General features: G+C 39.4%; 1 protein-coding gene across 2 annotated transcripts in view; it reads left to right on the top strand.

Moving 5' to 3' along the window:
* The window catches only part of Lrp2 (LDL receptor related protein 2), a 177,899-nt gene that overhangs the window by 90,969 nt on the left and 67,611 nt on the right, over positions 1 to 19,319 (top strand). For both annotated transcript variants that reach the window (XM_074071047.1, XM_074071046.1), the window contains 7 exons: positions 759 to 936; positions 2,322 to 2,450; positions 7,677 to 7,843; positions 8,817 to 8,960; positions 11,610 to 11,719; positions 15,241 to 15,418; positions 18,595 to 18,808. In XM_074071047.1, coding sequence (XP_073927148.1) covers positions 759 to 936; positions 2,322 to 2,450; positions 7,677 to 7,843; positions 8,817 to 8,960; positions 11,610 to 11,719; positions 15,241 to 15,418; positions 18,595 to 18,808 — 1,120 coding nt within the window. The remainder of the gene's footprint in view (positions 1 to 758; positions 937 to 2,321; positions 2,451 to 7,676; positions 7,844 to 8,816; positions 8,961 to 11,609; positions 11,720 to 15,240; positions 15,419 to 18,594; positions 18,809 to 19,319) is intronic.

Below are 19,319 nucleotides of genomic sequence, written 5' to 3'. Positions count from 1 at the left end.
CACTCCACCACTACAGTCATGCCTCCAGCCCTTTTTACTTTGGTTTACTTTTAGATAGGGTCTTATGCTTTTGGCCTCTGACTGCAATCCTCTTACCTTTGAGGGTAATATAGCTGAGATTAAAGGTGTGTACCACTGTGTCTGGCCTGTTTAATATTTTTATTCAAAAAAATTGTTGAATAAATTTAAATAGGCTAAATGAACAAATAAAGAAAATATGCATTATACCAAAAAACTGTTATTGACTTTGATTTAAGATTGCATTGTTTATAGTTTTTGTGGCTCAAAGGGGCCATGGGAGGGATTCTACCTTCAGGAAATATGCACCTAAGCCATAACAGATTCCTGTGAATCAGTGAATGGCAGAAATAGCCCTGGAGGGAGAGTGGTGAGAATAGGGTAGGGCTGGTGCTTGGCGTTAGGGAACATGGAACCTCTAACTAGGTTCTCTAGATATATCTAACCTCTAATTAGCTGGTGATCCAGATAGGACGGACACCTTTCTTTCTGTGCTTCAGTTTTATTTTCATTTTTAAAATGAATACTAGAGTATTATGTGAAATTAGTTTGAATGGTGTAGTGGGATTCAGGACAATGGTATTGTTTTTTGCCTAACTCTTACCCAATTACTTCCCGGCGTCTTTATTAAATACTTAAATGTTAAAGAAAGCCATCTTCTGACCAGACATCCTTTTTGAAGTAGTTCGCGTTGGCTTTCATTTCTGGGTGAGGTCTCATTGTCTGGTTCTGCTTCTCAGATTCTGGTCCATCCCCATGCCCTGACTCTCTTTGAAGAGTATGTGTACTGGACTGACCGTGGTACTCACCGGGTGATGCAAGCCAACAAGTGGCATGGGGGGAACCAGTCAGTGGTGATGTACAATCTTCAACAGCCTCTTGGGATTGTTGCTGTTCATCCTGCCAAGCAACCCAATTGTAAGTGATGACACGGGAACACTCTGCCTAGGAACACTTGGAAATCACTCGAAGTGCTAAGTGCACACTGTCCAGCTCATTCGTTTGGGCAATAAAATTTCCTTTCTTTTCACTAACCACCCTACTCCATTCCTCCCCAGTTGTCACATTGCCCTTGCTTTTCTTTACCATGGGAAACTCAAGCACATCCAGATTGTGTCATTTTATTCAGCCTCTGAGTCTGTTTTCTCAGCACTTTAGATCCTCTTATCCTGACCACATGGTGGCTTAAAGATTTGTTGAGATTCAGTTATTATGGCACCATTGCCTTGAAGGTGCACTGCTCTGGCCACCCAGGTCACCCTCATGCATGCATGTGGTGTGGGTGGCTAGGTGAATGATTTAAAGGTTTGGCTTTGGTGATGTCCTTTCTGGTGGGAGGGGAATAAGTTACTTAATCTTCACATAGTTGTCTCTCCTCATAGCCCTCCAGTGGTATCTATCACACTTTAGAATCTGGCCGTGCTCTTCCCTAGCCTCTTCTCTCACCACACTGGAGTACATCATAATCCAGGACTAGGCTAGATTCTACCTCTGGACTTTGACAGTAGCTCTTTGCACTGCCTGGGACTTCTGACTTCCAGGGCTCTGTAGGAGTTGCTTCTGCATGTCATTTAGGACTCTGCTCAAATGTCACTTTCTCAGAGAAGCCCTCCTTAACCACCCTACCTAAAGTAGACATTCCTCTCATAGTTCTTTTGCTCTTTAACATTCTGAAATTACACAGACACCCCCCATCTTCACACACATTCAATTTATGAGTTTAGTTCTATCTCTTTTGCTATAATGTATGCTTCATGGTTATAGCATCTCAGTGCTTAAATGGTGTTTGGTACTAGTGAATTCTTAATATTTTTTAGGGGATGAATGGATTAATAATCTAGCAGGGCATATGTGAGAAGAACAGATAGGATCTAGGAAGCCTTGTGTGAATTTGGGATACCCACAGAGTCTGTTTTTTCACGGAGATGCACAAAGATGTCATCAGTGGAAAAATAAAAGATTATTATCTAATCAAAACTTGGGCAACACTTGGTAAAGTCAAGGTCACATAACAAACACACAACCTGGTTTCATTTAATATGAAAGGATCTCATTAGGCTGGGCAAGGAGAAGTTATTTAGCATCATATTTCATTGGCTGGTCATAATGTGGCTATTGACTGGATTGACTTGTGACCTTGGGTAAGTCATCCCTCCCTTGTGTGCCTCTTAACCGAGATGACTTCAAGTATTTGTGCCTCCAAATACTGGGAGCCTCAGGGAGGACAGTCACAGCATGATGTAAACACCATAGTGTGACAGATTTCCCACTCATGGGTGTGTCCTTTCTTCTTTCTCCCACAGCCCCAAATCCATGTGCCTCTTCCGCCTGCAGCCATCTCTGCCTGCTCTCCACACAGGGGCCCAAGTATTACTCTTGTGCTTGTCCTTCAGGGTGGAACCTCTCCCATGATTCTGTGAATTGCTTAAGAGGTAAAGTATGCCCTTTACATGTGGTCTGAAGATGGAACATGTCATAGTTTATGCCAGGCTGTGGAAACTCTCAATCCACTTGTGAATGAGCATGTGTGTACTCCCTTTAATTCAACAGGTGTCTGTGGAGTGCATGATGTGTGGGGCTTTCAGTTGGTCCCTTCAGTTGAAATATAGTTCCTATATATGAAGTTATGTTACCTGTGCATGTGACTGGACAATCTTTAACCTCCTATTTTCTCATACCTGACTGCTATTAGACTTTGGGAAGTTCCAAATTCCATACTTAAGAAGTAAAAATTATTGGTATTTCTGTACAGCATAAATTTTCAGACCCATCATCTCATTTTTATTTTTATAACAAGTAGTCAGTGATGAGATTTCTGGCCTGGGTATTCTGACTCCAATTTTAGTACCTTTACTCTTAGTTTTTTTTTTTTTTTACATTTACTTCATAAATTTTATTTTTCCTGACTTCATTTCAGTAAATCATGACTATACTTTTACAATCAAAAGTACTCTTATTATCTGATACTTTTTAAAAACTGAGAGCTGTCTCTGTGTGAAGAATCTTAAGTGACTATGTGAGCAACTTCACCTTCATCTTATCCTAGAGATATCTTACACAGTTTATTGAAGAGTATGTGGAGGATTATTCCAAGTACTCTAGGGGATACAAAAGCAAAGCAAAGAAATTTCTTCAGGAGTGTGTACTTGTATATAATCAGCTCTTTAAAGATCCTTCACTGTTGCTTAAAAAAATCCAAAAAGTTACCTTAAGCCTATTTTATTTCTTGGTGAAGAAGAGTGAATATATTTTGATAATGACAAATACTGCTATAAGCAAGGTGAAATTTAATGGTTAATGGTAGCATATTCCTAAATTAAGAGATAATAGAGTCAGTTCCTAGAGAGAAATTCAATTTTCAAGTGGAAAATACATACTGAGTCCAGGAAATTTATAGTGTTTACAGGTTATGCAGAGGTAAGCCATTGAACATCAGATTGCATCAGGATGTAATATTGTGCAGATACTTTCATGATGAAAGATTTTAATTATTGGTAATGGTTGAAAAGGATTGGCATTCCCCATTTTTCTGCAGAGACTTATTATGCACCTAATCCTTGTTGACATTGTTTAATTTGCTGTGTCCTCAGAGTCTTTCAGGAGAAGATTAATCTGGGCTATAATATTTTGGAGACAAAGCATTCCTTCATCACACAAAAACAGTTAACTGTGCATTGGGGATTGGTATATTCAGTATTACTGTCTGATGATAAGTGTTAATTCTAAAGAGTGCCTCTTGTTGTATAAATCATTCTGCGTGGTTTTCCCTTGGGTTAGTTTTACTGAGGTGGAACTTTTTCAGTAGGCTTCTGAGTACCAGTCAGGTAACTTGACTACCAATATATGCAAAAGGCTACACGCTTTTTTTTTTTTCCCAATAAGGATTTTAGAAGATTTGTTACCATATACATATGAAAACATTTTACTTGATTTAGTTGTTTGTTAGCCTTTAAAATAGTGCACATAAAGTATCTGGAATTTCTTCAAAAGGACTCATATGATTCTGTTTTATGAGAATGCAGATACATCAGCCTTGTAAAAACACATATTGAAAATGTCTGGAAGGTACCTGTAGTGCTATGGTTAGTAGGGTAATTATGAGATCTTTCTATTTTTTTCAAATTTCATATTATAAAATTTTAATGTTAGAGCTTTTTGAATTTTAAAATTCTTTTTATGTTTGTTTAGAAATGTATTTCCCATAATATCAAAGTCAAGTAGGTAAACAGATCCGCAAGTCCCAGATAGGTTTCTGACTCAGTCTGAGGGACACTGGGCACTTGGTTCAGTGATTCTGCACAAAATAAAAAGAAAATCCTTCTTCCACATACACAAGGAAAGACCACAGGGCCCATGAATTTGTGCAGGGGTGACTGAAGGAAGCCCTAGCTTTGGTGTCATAAATGCCACCTTTAATAACACCATTAATTTCCCATTTCTGACAGTAGTCTCTTCACTTCTCTGCTCTGCAAGCACTAACCTTATTGGGATCCTGAGATGAAGAAGAGATGGATAGATGAACTTTAATTTCAAAAGTCTGAGACAAGTCTTAACTATCTCCTCTTCTGAGCTCCTCTCCATCCTCCCTCAGGTGCTTCTGTGCCTCCCCTTCATGCTATTTCACTGTGAACAGTTCAGGTTCCCCTACCTGGTCTTGACCTCTAGGTGCTAAGTTTCTTGAAGGTAAAGGCTGTAGCTGATTTGTGTGTGTATGCTTATTCCAGATGGCACTTTGTGGCATATAGTGACTCTCAGTAAATGTTGAGTGAAGGACAAGTTTCCCATTGTCTTTTTTGCTTTTTTCCTCCAGTCCTGTATTTTCCACCCATTTTCCTCTTAGATAGGTGTGTAGTGTGATAAAAATTACATTTTTTTTCCTTTCCCATAGAGCGTCTCTGCCTTTCTCTTGTGCCATGGTTCTCATGTTTTCAGCTAGGCGAGCACAAAATGGTTCTGCACACTTGGTTTTATTGCCCACAGTTGTTCATTGGTGGTAGGCTTTCTCAAATATTTCAGGATCAATCAGAAAAAGGACCTGGGACATATTCCCAGGAAGAAGTTATGGATGAGGAAGAACCAGCACTGGGTGGTGCCCAAAGGAAAGCAGGAAAGGCCAGGTGTGATGGAGGAGAGCTGTCCTAAACAATGCTTTGGTTAGGAATTACTCAAGTAAGCAAAAGGAAGATTACCCATTAAAAAAACAGTATCATGGTTTCAGTGAGTGAAAATTTAAATTCCCCTATAAAATTGAGAAGTAGTTCTTGTTTTCACTGAACCAATTTTTAACATATAATCAATAAATAATTAAATACTGTGTCATAAATTCAAGGTATGTCTGAAACCTATAGCTTTTATTTTTCATTATTGCAGTGAAACTAAGTGCTTTGTCTTGGTATGTGATATCTCTTAATAACACAAAAACTTTTTTTTTTTTCCTGTCTGTTTGTCTTTTGACTTTTGATGTCTTTATTTTTTTTATTTTTTTTTTCATTTTTCTTTTATTATTCATATGTGCATACAAGGCTTGGTTCATTTCTCCCCCCTGCCCCCACCCCCTCCCTTACCACCCACTCCACCCCCTCCCGCTCCCCCCCCTCAATACCCAGCAGAAACTATTTTGCCCTTATCTCTAATTTTGTTGTAGAGAGAGTATAAGCAATAATAGGAAGGAACAAGGGGTTTTGCTGGTTGAGATAAGGATAGCTATACAGGGCATTGACTCACATTGATTTCCTGTGCGTGGGTGTTACCTTCTAGGTTAATTCTTTTTGATCTAACCTTTTCTCTAGTTCCTGGTCCCCTTTTCCTATTGGCCTCAGTTGCTTTAAGGTATCTGCTTTAGTTTCTCTGCATTAAGGGCGACAAATGCTAGCTAGTTTTTTAGGTGTCTTACCTATCCTCACCCCTCCCTTGTGTGCTCTCGCTTTTATCATGTGCTCATAGTCCAATCCCCTTGTTGTGTTTGCCCTTGATCTAATGTCCACATATGAGGGAGAACATACGATTTTTGGTCTTTTGAGCCAGGCTAACCTCACTCAGAATGATGTTCTCCAATTCCATCCATTTACCAGCGAATGATAACATTTCGTTCTTCTTCATGGCTGCATAAAATTCCATTGTGTATAGATACCACATTTTCTTAATCCATTCGTCAGTGCTGGGGCATCTTGGCTGTTTCCATAACTTGGCTATTGTGAATAGTGCCGCAATAAACATGGGTGTGCAGGTGCCTCTGGAGTAACAGTCTTTTGGGTATATCCCCAAGAGTGGTATTGCTGGATCAAATGGTAGATCGATGTCCAGCTTTTTAAGTAGCCTCCAAATTTTTTTCCAGAGTGGTTGTAGTAGTCTACATTCCCACCAACAGTGTAAGAGGGTTCCTTTTTCCCCGCATCCTCGCCAACACCTGTTGTTGGTGGTGTTGCTGATGATGGCTATTCTAACAGGGGTGAGGTGGAATCTTAGTGTGGTTTTAATTTGCATTTCCTTTATTGCTAGAGATGGTGAGCATTTTTTCATGTGTTTTCTGGCCATTTGAATTTCTTCTTTTGAGAAAGTTCTGTTTAGTTCACATGCCCATTTCTTTATTGGTTCATTAGTTTTGGGAGAATTTAGTTTTTTAAGTTCCCTGTATATTCTGGTTATCAGTCCTTTGTCTGATGTATAATTGGATAACACAAAAACTTAACATTCCAAGTTCTCCTTTCCTGAGGAATTTTGAAATAACAATCTCACTCTTGAAATTTATTAATTTTTATTTTTGATGAATGTGATGAGAGCCAGGATAAAGATTAAATTGTTTTTTGAAAAAGAAACTTTTATTATTTATTAAGGATGCTAAGTAATAGTTTGAGGTATTATGGGGAGTTGTTTAAGTTGCAATTAAAGATATTTAAAAGAACTTTTTGAATGCTCTATTTATGTATTCATGTATATATCCATTCATTTTTTTCTGTTATATGGTCAGGAATGACCACAACTATTTATTGCAAGTATTTATTGGGTAATTAATTTACACCAGCCTCTCTATCAGGCTCATGGGGACAAAATAGTGTGAAAAATCAAACACAATCCCTGATTTGGGGGAGTTAGAATCTAGCAAGGAAGACAGATGTTAGTCATATAACAACTGATAGATTATAAATCGGAATTAATTATTAATGAAAGTCTCTAATGTATATACTAGATAACATTTTGTAGTGTCTTATTTTCTGAACATATTTAAAACTGGTAAGCTACCATTCACTAAGAATAGTCTTAAAGTTCTCTTTCACTTTTGTTCCCCCAAAACCCAACTCTCCAGAGTTGTTCAGTGTTAGGTTTGTCTGTGTAGAAATGGAAGAATCTTCTAACTGTGAAGTTTATCAAACACTGATGGTTTATCAGTGTAAGGAATTAGTGGAGAGTAAGGTAAATCCCCATCTGCCTTGGAAAAAGGCAGACAGCATCATAAGTGGACTTGGAAAGCCCGCAACCCATTCAACATGGGGGAAGGCCTGTAATTAGCTGATGACGTATCTACTGTGGACTGTATTTGTTGATGCAAGGCTGTGCTAGCATTTTAGCTCATATGACGGTGATAATCCACTGCCTTGCATCACTGTTAATGTCTGGGAATAGTGTGGTATAATTTTGACTGATATTCTGATATTTCACAGATGATCATCCTTTCTTGATGACTGTAAGAAACCACATAATTTTTGGAATCTCCCTTGATCCTGAGGTGAAGAGCAATGATGCCATGGTTCCCATAGCAGGGATACAGAATGGTTTTGATGTTGAATTCGATGACTCAGAGCAATTCATCTATTGGGTTGAGAATCCAGTAAGTTTTGAATAACCTCAAGGTATAAAAATCTTGAAGAGCCTGAATGCAATGATACCTTCTTAGAGGCAGACTTCTGTTGGGTGGGTCAAAGAAAATGGTGTAGAAATTAATTTATCACCAAGGTTTTATTCAACAAGAGATGTAAATGTGAACTTAACTTGGAGTAAAGACCAAAAAACTGTTTAACTTTAGAATAATAAAGAAATGTAAGTACTGGATCTTATTTATCTATTCAGCAAGTATCTATTAAATGTCTGCAATTTATTAGGTGCTGTACCCGCTTCCACCTGCAGATCCATGCCAGGAAGCAATAGTCACAAAGTTTGCCCTGGAGGAGCTTTAAGCTAGTGGAAGATATCAGAGTAAAGTTAAAAATGCTCATCACTCAAGACAAAAACAGTAGTTCCCTCCAGGAATTCTGGGAAAACATTTGATGGGGCTACTAGGCCCTTCCATCAGAACCTTTGCCTCCTGGGGGAAGATGAGCTCTCATCCACTTCCCCTCTGCTTGGGACCCTGTACTCACCCTTCGCCCTTTGTGGAAGTGACCTGAGAGGGTGGGGAAAGAGATGGGAGAGTAGAAAGGAGGGAAAAAGAAAAGAACTTTTCATTTAATGTTCGTCTCCCTTACGGAAAATATGTTCCTAGTTTCTGACCCACATGTATGACTTGTGTTTTGTGACTCTTGTGCCTGTGGTCATTAGGAAATATCTCTCTAGCCAATACCAGAGGTGATAAGCCTGTATAATCCTGTGCCACAACTTAAAAGTCAGTGTTTTAAAGAAGTTGCTGCAGTAACATTCTCCACAAGGAGCCCATCCCAGAGCACTGGCTCTTAGTTTGCCTTTTTCCCCTGTGTGAGGTGTTAAGGAAACCCAGCAGCCAGCAGTGGCTGCAGTGAAGGCCGGGCTCCTGTGCAGAGCCTGTGGCCAGTCTCAACACAGCTCACTTTCCTTGTCTTTCCTCCCAGGGTGAAATGCACAGAGTGAAGACAGATGGCACCAACAGGACAGTGTTTGCTCCTCTATCTCTGCTGGGGTCTTCTATGAGTTTGGCCTTCGATTGGGTTTCAAGAAACATTTATTATACCACTCCTAGCAGTCAGTCCATTGAGGTAACAACCCACAGTAGTATGTACACAAACACTGGCTTTGGATTCATGTAAAATCTGTTCTGAGGAAATGCTGTCATATGGATTTTGAGATTATTTTTAAATAAGAGGCAAATAGGAAGAGATATTAGCTTTAATCATCAAAAGTTTCTGAAGCTAAGAAGGAAAATCACTGTAAAAATATCTTATTGGAACTTTGCACTGTTTTATTTCCTCCTAATTATCAATGCTACTGTGTTCCTATAAAAGGGTATCAGGGAGCTAGGTGAGGTGGTATCCATCTATAATCCCAGCACTTGGGAGGCTGAAACAGGAGGAGGATCACGAGTTTGGGGTCAGCCTGGGCTACGTGACAAGACTTAGTGTCAAAAACACAAAATAAAATTATATATATTTATATATACATATATAATGAAAATTAAGATAACTATATTTATACAAATAGTATTAAATGTATATTAAAACAAATTAAAATTATGTAAGAAATTTAGCAAAAAAAGGAAGATTATAGTAGGCAAGAAGTTTTCACTGTTTTTCATCATCTAATCTTCAATGCTATTTCAGTTCTCAGCTGAATTTAAGGTTACCTCTTTACTTAGATGGAAATCTCTCTTTGGCTACAATATAGTTTTTCAAGCAGTGAAAGAGAAAGTGGAAACTTGATTTGAATTCCTTTGATATGTTCCTCTTTGAGATAAGTGATCTTTGTACTCTGGTTCCTAGAGGAAATTCTAGATGGGGTGCAGGTTTGAAATCACATGAAGTACCTCCAAAGTAACTTGACTAGTGTTGCTTTTCTCTGCTCTGGGGCAAGGGAGAAATGTGTAGGATTGTTAATGCATGTTGATATTTGAAAGTGAAGTTTCCTAAGACACAGGGAGGGTTTTGTGAGAGGGACAGTCAGCAGGCTCTTGCAGATGGTCAACCCACTGCTCTGGGTAAGCTGGATGCTCTTTGGAGCATTTGGAAAAACAGATGCTGGAGATGAGGAAGGCACACAGCAGCCTGGTGACAAATTACAACAGACCAAGTAGGAGGAGCTCACGCTGGGACAGTTTAATTCCAACTTGAAAATAAAAGAGAAACTTTGGAGAAATTGTTTTCCACTAGGGGTAGCTGTGTGTCTAGTCACTAAAAAAATTTGTAGCTGAAAAGTGAAGCCTACAGTGTGTAGGCTGTGTGTGAAAAAGCTTGATACACACCAGAAAACAACATGGGAACTTCACTTTGAACCAAATAGTTCCTTAAAACTATTTGTAGCCTAGGGAAAGGACAGAGATTATAAAAGAAAGAGGTAAATTAAAAAGAGAAAAATTAACTTAGCTCAAGAGAAATGAAAAAAATAGGAGAGGAAAATGAGGGAGAGTTTGTGTATGTGTGTGTGTGTGTGTATGAGAGAGAGAGAGAGAAACAATTTTATAGAAAAACAATGCAAATCAACATTTACTAATTTCTTAATAGCTTTCTCTCTAATTGTCTTAGTACATATTAAAATGATCTTGTTCTCATAAGAAACTTGCCACTAGTACAATAATACATATTTCTGTCATGTCTGACGAACACTGAGATTCCAACGCTGATAACATGGATAACATTGGGAAGCCACTAAGCCTCTCTAGGTCTCTTTTTCATCTATAATATGAGTACAGCAATGGTTTATGTCACAGAGTTATTTGTGAGGTTTAAATATGACAATACTTAGCTTAATTCCTAGTATGCACTAAGTCACCAATAACCGGTCCAATAAAAACAGGAGAGATTTATTAAGCATACTTGCACTGGGTGCTGTGCTATGTGATTTCCCTGTATTATCTCTTAGTCCTGTGAGCTCTGTGCAAAAGGTATCACTAAACCCCATATTTTACTGGTAAAGACAATGAATTTAGAGGTGAACTTACTTGCCTCAGGTCATATGGCAAGCAGAGATTTGAACTCATGTGTTTTAACTCAGGCTGTTGACTTGGAACAGAATTCACTTAATTGGGAGTGAATTTGGACTGTTTTGACCAACTGTGTGCAAGGATGGGTCACGGGTGCCATGGCCCAGTCGATGGGGTTCAGGAGAGCTGTGGGGCTCCTGTTTGTCTTTTAGCATCTTCTGTCAGCTTTTGTTGGAGGTATTTTTGCAGTTTCTCCAGGAGTAGTTCTATATGCTTGGCCATCGGAATTTTTCTTCCGCCCTTGTAGAGTCCTTCTCCTAGGTGAATTGAAAATAAGAATTTGGGAGGTGATTTTTCTTGGGTGGGTACTCAAAAAGGATTTGAATTCAGGCCTTGAGCCGTGCTTCCATCATATTTTGCTCTGATTATTTTGGAGATAGGGTCTTGCTTTTTGCCCGGGCCAACTTGGATCATGATCTTCCCACGCAGCTGGGATGGCGGGCACGTGCCACCACACCCAGTTTTTCTGTTGAGACAGGGTCTCAGGAACTTTTTGTGTAGTCTGGCCTGGAACCATAATCCTCTGGCATAGCTGAGAAGACAGGCACGAGTCATCGTGCCCGAAGTGCAATTAAAGACTGTCTGCATCTCATGCAGCTCTCACTCCCATTTATCTCTAGCCTGTTTTAGCGTTTCTTGTGCACTTCTTCATCTCAGCTGTCTTTGTTTCCTTCAATGAAACTCAGTTGTAATAAGTGATTTTGTGCCATAGGTGTTGACACTCCGGGGAGATACCAGATACAGAAAAACACTGATTACCAATGACGGCACCACCCTTGGAGTTGGCTTTCCAGTTGGCATAACTGTTGATCCTGCACGTGGGTGAGTGTTTATAAGTGGCATATGTGTTCATGGTCTGATAAGATTTCAAACTTAGGATATTTTCTGATTTTCTTATGTCAACATTTGACCTCAGTGAGGAAGAGAAATTGCTCTGTTATATTTAATATGAAGGATCTGATTTGTATTGGGTTCTATGTTCTTCAGATTAATAATACTGAACTTAATACCACATAAGCAAGAATTTCAGGAATTAAAAAAACAAAATTCTCTCCTTGAATGAACATGGAAAGCCTTATGGGGAGGTAACATTTGCAGCAGACCTTGAAAGAGGAGTAGGTGAAGTGTAGGTCGCATCTGGGGAATGGAAGGTAGTGTGAAGGGTGAGCACACACAGGAGCATGGCAGGATTTAGCATGCCTGTGGGAGGGGCCAAACTCAAGGCGGGGCAATTGACTACATGGGAGATACAGCAGCGATGTCATGATGTAGAGGTGAGTAACGAGGATTAATAAGTAACCAGCAGGGGATTTTGAGGAAGGGAGGGATGGGACGAAATGTGCATTTCTGAAAGCTTGATAAGCATTGCAGTAGAGAGAGGCAGGGCAAGGCAGTCCAGTTAGGAGAAAAAGGTCTTAGCAGATATAAGTTATGGCCTACTTAGCTGTTTAATAATTATTAATTTTATTGCTCTTCTATATCATAAACTGGAATAATAAATTATAAAATATGAGCTTGTTTTTTTACAAAAGAGATGATAATCTCATTCTAAGTGGATTTTGGACTTTCTTTTGAAAATCGTCAGATTCTTAGGCTGGATGGGAACTGAAGAAATAATTTGAATTATGTATTAATAAAGATAGGTTAACCATTGAGGCACATGAGTTCCAAATTATGTAATGATTCAAAAAAAAAGTAGAAATTGATATGGACATTATGTGGGTGTCAGAGTGTGGGCAGAAGATGGGAGGAAGCTACTCTACAGTCATTCAGGGACCCAGGTCAATGAGGGCTCTGCCATCTTCAGGAGGAGGCTTCCAAGGTATCATAGCATCTTTCATGTGGCAATGAAGAGAACATTCAAGAAGGTGCTGGGAGGTTCTTGGGCAGGCTCACAGGTATGGTATACCTCGTCTCACATTCCTTCAACTTGAATTCAGTTCCTTGACCACTACAAAGAAATGTAGTCCAGATTTATACCCAGAAGAAAGAAGACATTAATTTTGGCAAATGGAAGCAGTTTCTGTCATGGGGCCCGAGTTGGGGTTTAAGGAGAAAATACAAAGATGGTTAAAGTCATAATCTGTAACCTTCGTAAACTCAATATTGCTTAGTAAGGAGGAAAAGGACTGTATAAAAATACCAATAACCCAGGTCATTTGGACTGGATACTAAAAAAATATATAGAATTCTATAGGCAGAACTGGCTTTGAAGATGTCCTCCACGATATGAGGAATTAAAGTCAAGACCAAAGGGGCAGAAAAGTGAGAGGTTGTTCAAGTAGTTAAAAGCAGCCCACTCCGGTTAGGAGGCAGTTAGAACTTTTGTCAGAAGAGTTGGGAGAAGAAACAGGACAGAGACGTGTAGTTTTGGATATTCAGTAAAGAGACAGTCTTGTGAAAATTGTGGTCAATGTTACCGAATCAGTTGCTACAGAAAAATCTCTCTGTGGATGATTGCTAAGGGTTGAGGGAGTTATGGAGTCTCTGGTGACATTTGAGAGGGGATGCACAATCAAGATAGGAAGGAGTAAAGAACGAAAGAGTGAAAGGAAGATTAGGGTTAGACTACCCATTTAAGAGTTTTGAATTGAAAAATTAGGGAAAGATAAACTTGTAGGTCAAATATAACAGGAAGTGATTTTTGAGACTGGAAAAACCTGAGCCTATTTTTAGGAGCAGATGAGCACTCAATAATGAAGGAATGATTGATTGAGAGTAGAAGTTATGGGGAAGAGATTAGACATTTATGAAGCATAGGAATGACTTGCAAGAGCCAGTATGAAGAACATGATATAAAGTCAGCTAGGAATGAGAATCCTCAGCAAAGATTAGGTAGCTTACATTTTTAGTGAATTCAGAATTCACAAGAGTTTTGTGCTAGGTCCAGCAAACTTTTGGTATCCAGGAATGGGAGAGAAGAAGGAAAAACATTGCAGGAAGTCAGAGTTAGAAATTAGCAAGGTAGACAGGATGGGAGCCCAAGAGAATAGATAAGAATATTGCTGAAATGGAACTGGGTGTGGTGGCTCATGTCTGTAATCCTAGCTGCTCAGGAGGCTGAGATCTCAGTTTTAGCCCAGCTAGGGCAAATACCAAGACCCCATCTCAACCAATAAAAAGTTGGGTGTGGTGGAATACTCAGGTCCCAGCTATTTAAGAAATGTAAACAGGAGAATTGTGGTCTAGGCCAGCTGGGCATAAAAGCCAGAACCTACTTGAAAAATATCTAAAGCAAAAAAATTGAAAGTGTGGCTCAAGTGGTAGAGCATCTGCCTAATAAGCACGAGGCCTTGAGTTCAAACCCCAGTACTGCCAACAACAACAAAAGAATATTGCTGAAATAGTTACATGTGAAATCCAAGTATAAAGGAACTGAAGGTTTGGGAGCTGAGGCAGGATTTAAGGTCAAAGAACAGGTTAATAGAAAAAAATAATGGAACATGGAAAAGATAGAAGAGTTTGTCCAAAGCAGAGAATTTCAGAGTTTGTGAACCTAAGGACAGAGAGTTTAGAGTTGGAGATAAAGTCGATGGGATGAATGTATTCATTTGGTGGTGGAAGAGGTGTGTGTGTAAAGACATTTCAATTAAAGGTTTTGAGGACTTTTGAAAAAAAAAAGCATAGAGATATTGTCTACTAAAACTAGAGCAGTAGGTGAGGTGAAAGGAATTAAAACTTGGATTCAAATCTAAAAGTTATGTCGTCAGTGAAAATGGCAAGTCCTTCAAATACTTTAATACATTTTCACATATCATGGACTTGAGTTTAATTCATTGTTATCACTACAAAACAGAAGAACTCAAAAGTCATAAATATTCTGATATGGCATGCTAATGGGATACTACTCTTTTATTACTTTTCTTATTTTTATCATTGAATTTCAAAACTTTATTTTTCATCACAAATCAGACTAGGTAAGAAAGTAGCTGGTCTTGTGTTAGATGGTAAATTAGAGATCCAGAAAATGAGCAGGGAGGTACTGGCAACTTCTTACATTGACTTTGACCTCCCTAATGTACTGGGTGGTATGTGATTCTTTGAAGAAAAATTAATGATTGATGTAGGCCTCCCCACATCAACCTACCTGTCTGACCAAGCTAAAGCTTTAGTCACCAGTGGAAGATCCTACCCTGCTGTTTCAGACACCCCCACGTTAACTGGGAAGCATACAGACATTGATGAGTGCTGGGTAAGTACTTTTCCACATTGACCACAACACAATATTGATGTTTAAGACTCTTCCATTGGATTGCGAGCATCTCGAGGATAAATATTCACTAAATTCACTCTAGTGCAATGGCTGTTTTGTTGAATGCTGGTGTTTTTCGTGGTGATTGTAGGAAACTGTATTGGTCAGACCAAGGAACAGACAGTGGGGTTCCTGCCAAGGTTGCAAGTGCTAACATGGATGGCACATCATTGAAGACTCTCTTCACTGGGAATCTTGAACACCTAGAGATCGTCACCCTGGACATCAAGGAGCAGAAGCTGTACTGGGCGGTCACCAGCAGAGGAGTGGTACGGGCACCATGTGGTCTTCATTACTGAGCTTGAGTACTGATCTGGAGTGTTCTGACTTGTCTGGCAGAAAGTCTTGAACAATCTTCTTTGGTAGCTTGCACCAGTGTTTTATTACCTTTTCTCCCAGTAACTTCTTTCCCTTGAACAAATCTTGCCCTTATCTTTTTTTCCTTTTTTATTAGGATATATTGTTTGTAAAGGGGACATTCATTGTGACAACTCTGAGTAGGTTTACATTGTACATTGGTTTCATCACCCCCACCATCACCCCCCAATCCCTTCCCCACATTGTCCTGTTTCATATATGTCTGTGAAACCCATCAACCATATTCCCTCACCTTCATCTCCTCCATTCACCCTCTGGCCTCTTGCCCTCATCTTTTTTTTTTTTCACTTTTTTTTATTATTCATATGTGCATACAATGCTTGAGTCATTTCTCTTGCCCTCATCTTGAGGTCTAGTTCATGGTAGTGTATGTATAGTAATGAATGATATTCATTAGTTTTCCCTTTGTTTTTCTTTAGGTTATTGAGTTATTACTCAGTTTGTCATTTCTTACTTGTACTTTCAGTGACATTTGTTTAATGTCTTAGTGCTTTCAGAACTTTTTTTGTGAAAATACTCTAGATTCTCCAGTGGCAAAGAGTAGATAGATAGAAACGTATATAGATGGACAGACATGGATGCTGAGCTTCTGAGCTCAGAGTTTTCTCAGAGCTACACATTCCTCTCCAGTGTTCAACCATGGTTAACATACATGTGAAATTTCCTTTACTGATAATTTTAAACTCCAGTCTGGGCTCTTTATATTTTGCAATAACAAGCAAAAACTATAAAGGTTCACTGAAAGTGCCATTGAAGTAATCTGTGGCCCTTACTGCTATACTTATGCAGCTGAGCTGGGGGGTGATGCACATAAGAAATGCTCAGCAATAATTATTGATCAATTAAGCATTGCTTTGTATGTTGGATTGAATATGTACTAGACTTCCTTGCTTTTTTTTTATGTATTCAGAGAGCAATTTATTTTTTCCCTTTTTTATTGCCATATATTAATTGTACAAAGGAATTTCATTGTTATATTCCCGTACATGCTTATAATGTACTTTGATCAAATTTACCACCTCTATTACTCTTTGTTATCCCCACTTCCCCTTTTTAAACGTTTTGATGGGTTTTATTATGTTTTCATATACTAGTATGCAGCATTTTGATCATTTTCACCCCCAAAACCCTCAGAGAGCAATTTAAAAAGTTTCTAGACTTCCTTGCTTTTTAAACAGTAGTGATTTCAGATGTTTGAACTGATGCTCTCTGAAATATGAGTTTCACTTCATCATCTGTTCCACAAGTATGAATTTCACTCCTAATATGGACTTACAATGATGATAAGCTTGAGGATTAAAAAGAAGTAGTGAAGCTGGGTACATTGGCTCCCGCCTGTAATCATGGCAACTTGTGAGGCTGAGATGGGGAGGATCGTGGTTTGAAGCCAGCCTGAGAAAATAGTTCATGAAACCCCATTTCAACCAATGGCTGGGCAGAGTGGGGTGCCCGTCATCTCATGTACATGGGGAAGCACAAATAGAAGGATGCTGTCCAGGCCAGCCTGGGCATAAAGTAAGACCCTATCTCAAGACAAATACTCAATGCTGACAGAGTGGCTCAAGTGGTAGAGTACCTGGTTAGCAAGCACAAGGGCCTGAGTTCAAACCCAAATACTACAAAAAAAAAAAGCAAAACAAAAAGTAGTGTGTGGAAAGCATGTTGCAGACTTAGATGCAAGTGTGCAATGACAAGGGAGCTCTTGTCACATGATATGATTTCCACATACAAGTTACCACAGCCCAGACAGGACTCACCAGCTCACCTCCCTACTGTTCCACACCTGCTCTGCACTCCTGAATCTGAGTTGTTAGTGGTGTGGCCCTCCATCCTTTTTTCCCAGGCAAGTACCCTCACAGTTCTCCGTGTTCTTATTCAGTCATCACAAAGTCATGCCATCCATCCTTAAGTCTCTTCCCTTGTGTCCAGCCTTTTCCTGACATCCCACATTCTGAGCAACTTCTTCTGTAATGGCCCCCGTTACTGAACTCTGTTTTCTTGTTGGAGATGTGTCTTTATAAAACCATAATCACCAGCTGGGTGCTGGTGGCTCACTCCTGTAATCCGAACTACTTAGGAGGCAGAGATCAAGAGGATTGCAGTTCAAAGCCATCCTGGGCAAATGTTCACAAGACCCTGTCTCGAAATACCCTTCACAGAAATAGGGCAGGTGGGGCAGCTCAAGGTGAAGGCCCTGAGTTCATGTCCCAGTACTGCAAAACAAAAAACAAAAAAAAAACAAAAAACCACATAATCACCAAGTTTGACCACTGCTGGGCTGAGGAGTCACAAGGAGCAGCTCCAACACTCCAACTGAGTTTGCTCAGCTAATCTGGTTTGGTTACCTGCAGCTCTGAGGCTCATACTTCTTGTGCTCTAGCCTTCTGGTCTTCGTTCAGTTTTGGAGGGGGGGCATAACCTTCTTTTGAGACTGCTGGGTTCCCTTTCCCAGTGAGGCAGTGAGCCAAACCTCAGTTGTATCCCTCACCAGTCCCCAGTTCAGATCCTGCTGTAAAGAAAGCACTTGAGACAGATTTTTAGAAGGAGATTAAACCTGCTACATGTACATTTTGTTTTTCTCCCAGAAGCAGACTGCTTGTCATTCACCTTAGGATCTTCATTCTTCTGAGTTCTTTTCCACTGTATGAAAGCCATTTCAATTAAGGCTTGTTACTATTCTCACATGACAGCCCCATCCTTGGCTCCCATCCAGTCTTGCTGTCCTGTGATTTAGGAGGGATTTCCTGTCTCTTGTCACAAAAATCATGAGTGAAGATGTTACAGCCAGGGTCCATCAGCTCCTGCAAGATGGCACACAGTTAGACATTTCAGTACATACTTGAGCAGAATGTCACACGCAGTGGCTAGAGTTTAGCCCTGTTTTCTTCACAATGCCATCATCAATGAAACGCACACAAGGAAGTTTACCTGATCTCCTGCTCAGTCTAGTTATGATGATTCAATCCAACAATAGGTATGAAAAAGCTCTAGAAAAGATAGAGTAGCATACATACGAGGCATTATTTGTAGGAGGATACTGTTTTTAAGATCTGCTCTCATTTCACAGATCGAACGAGGAAATGTGGATGGTACGGAGCGAATGATCCTGGTGCACCACCTCTCCCACCCATGGGGAATTGCCATCTATGAGTCCTTCCTTTATTATACTGATGAAGAGTATGAGGTCATTGAAAGAGTTGACAAGTCCTCTGGGGGCAACAAAGTAGTCTTGAGAGATAATGTTCCAAACCTGAGGGGCCTGCGAGTTTATCACAGACGCAGTAAGTATTTTGTCACTGAAACATTCATGGATGTCTGGTGCATATTCACGTGTCTAATAATCTTAAAGTGTATAATCTTAGTGCTGCCTATTTCAAATGTTTTTCAGAAATAATTTGGCTTCTGAGTTGCTTCTTTAGGTTAACATTATAAGATAGAGATTTAAAAAGTAATTTTGACATTTTATAGCTTTTAGTCTCTAACCAAAGATTACCAAGAAATTTATTTCCTGTCCTATAACCTAGATTTGTCACTTGGTATTTTGTTTTTCTTGTAGATGAAAAAAATCCTTTTCAGTATTCTTGTTTCATAGGTTTATAAGAGTATCCACACATTGTTGATCATGTAATTAAACTAATATAATTTAAGTGCCAATGCACAGGTCAAGAGGGCAAAGAACTGATGTGTACATTGGCTTCTCTAATCCTTGCATCAATTCCCCCATTTTCTAACTATTATGCAATAGTTGGGGTGCTCTTTTAATACTTTTGGGTGTTATGGTATAAGCTCCAG

The sequence above is a fragment of the Castor canadensis genome, chromosome 4 (assembly GCF_047511655.1).
Source record: "Castor canadensis chromosome 4, mCasCan1.hap1v2, whole genome shotgun sequence".
In the NCBI taxonomy this organism is placed as follows: domain Eukaryota; kingdom Metazoa; phylum Chordata; class Mammalia; order Rodentia; family Castoridae; genus Castor; species Castor canadensis.
Note: the sequence above shows the minus strand (reverse complement) of the source record. Positions and strands in the feature narration are given on the sequence as shown.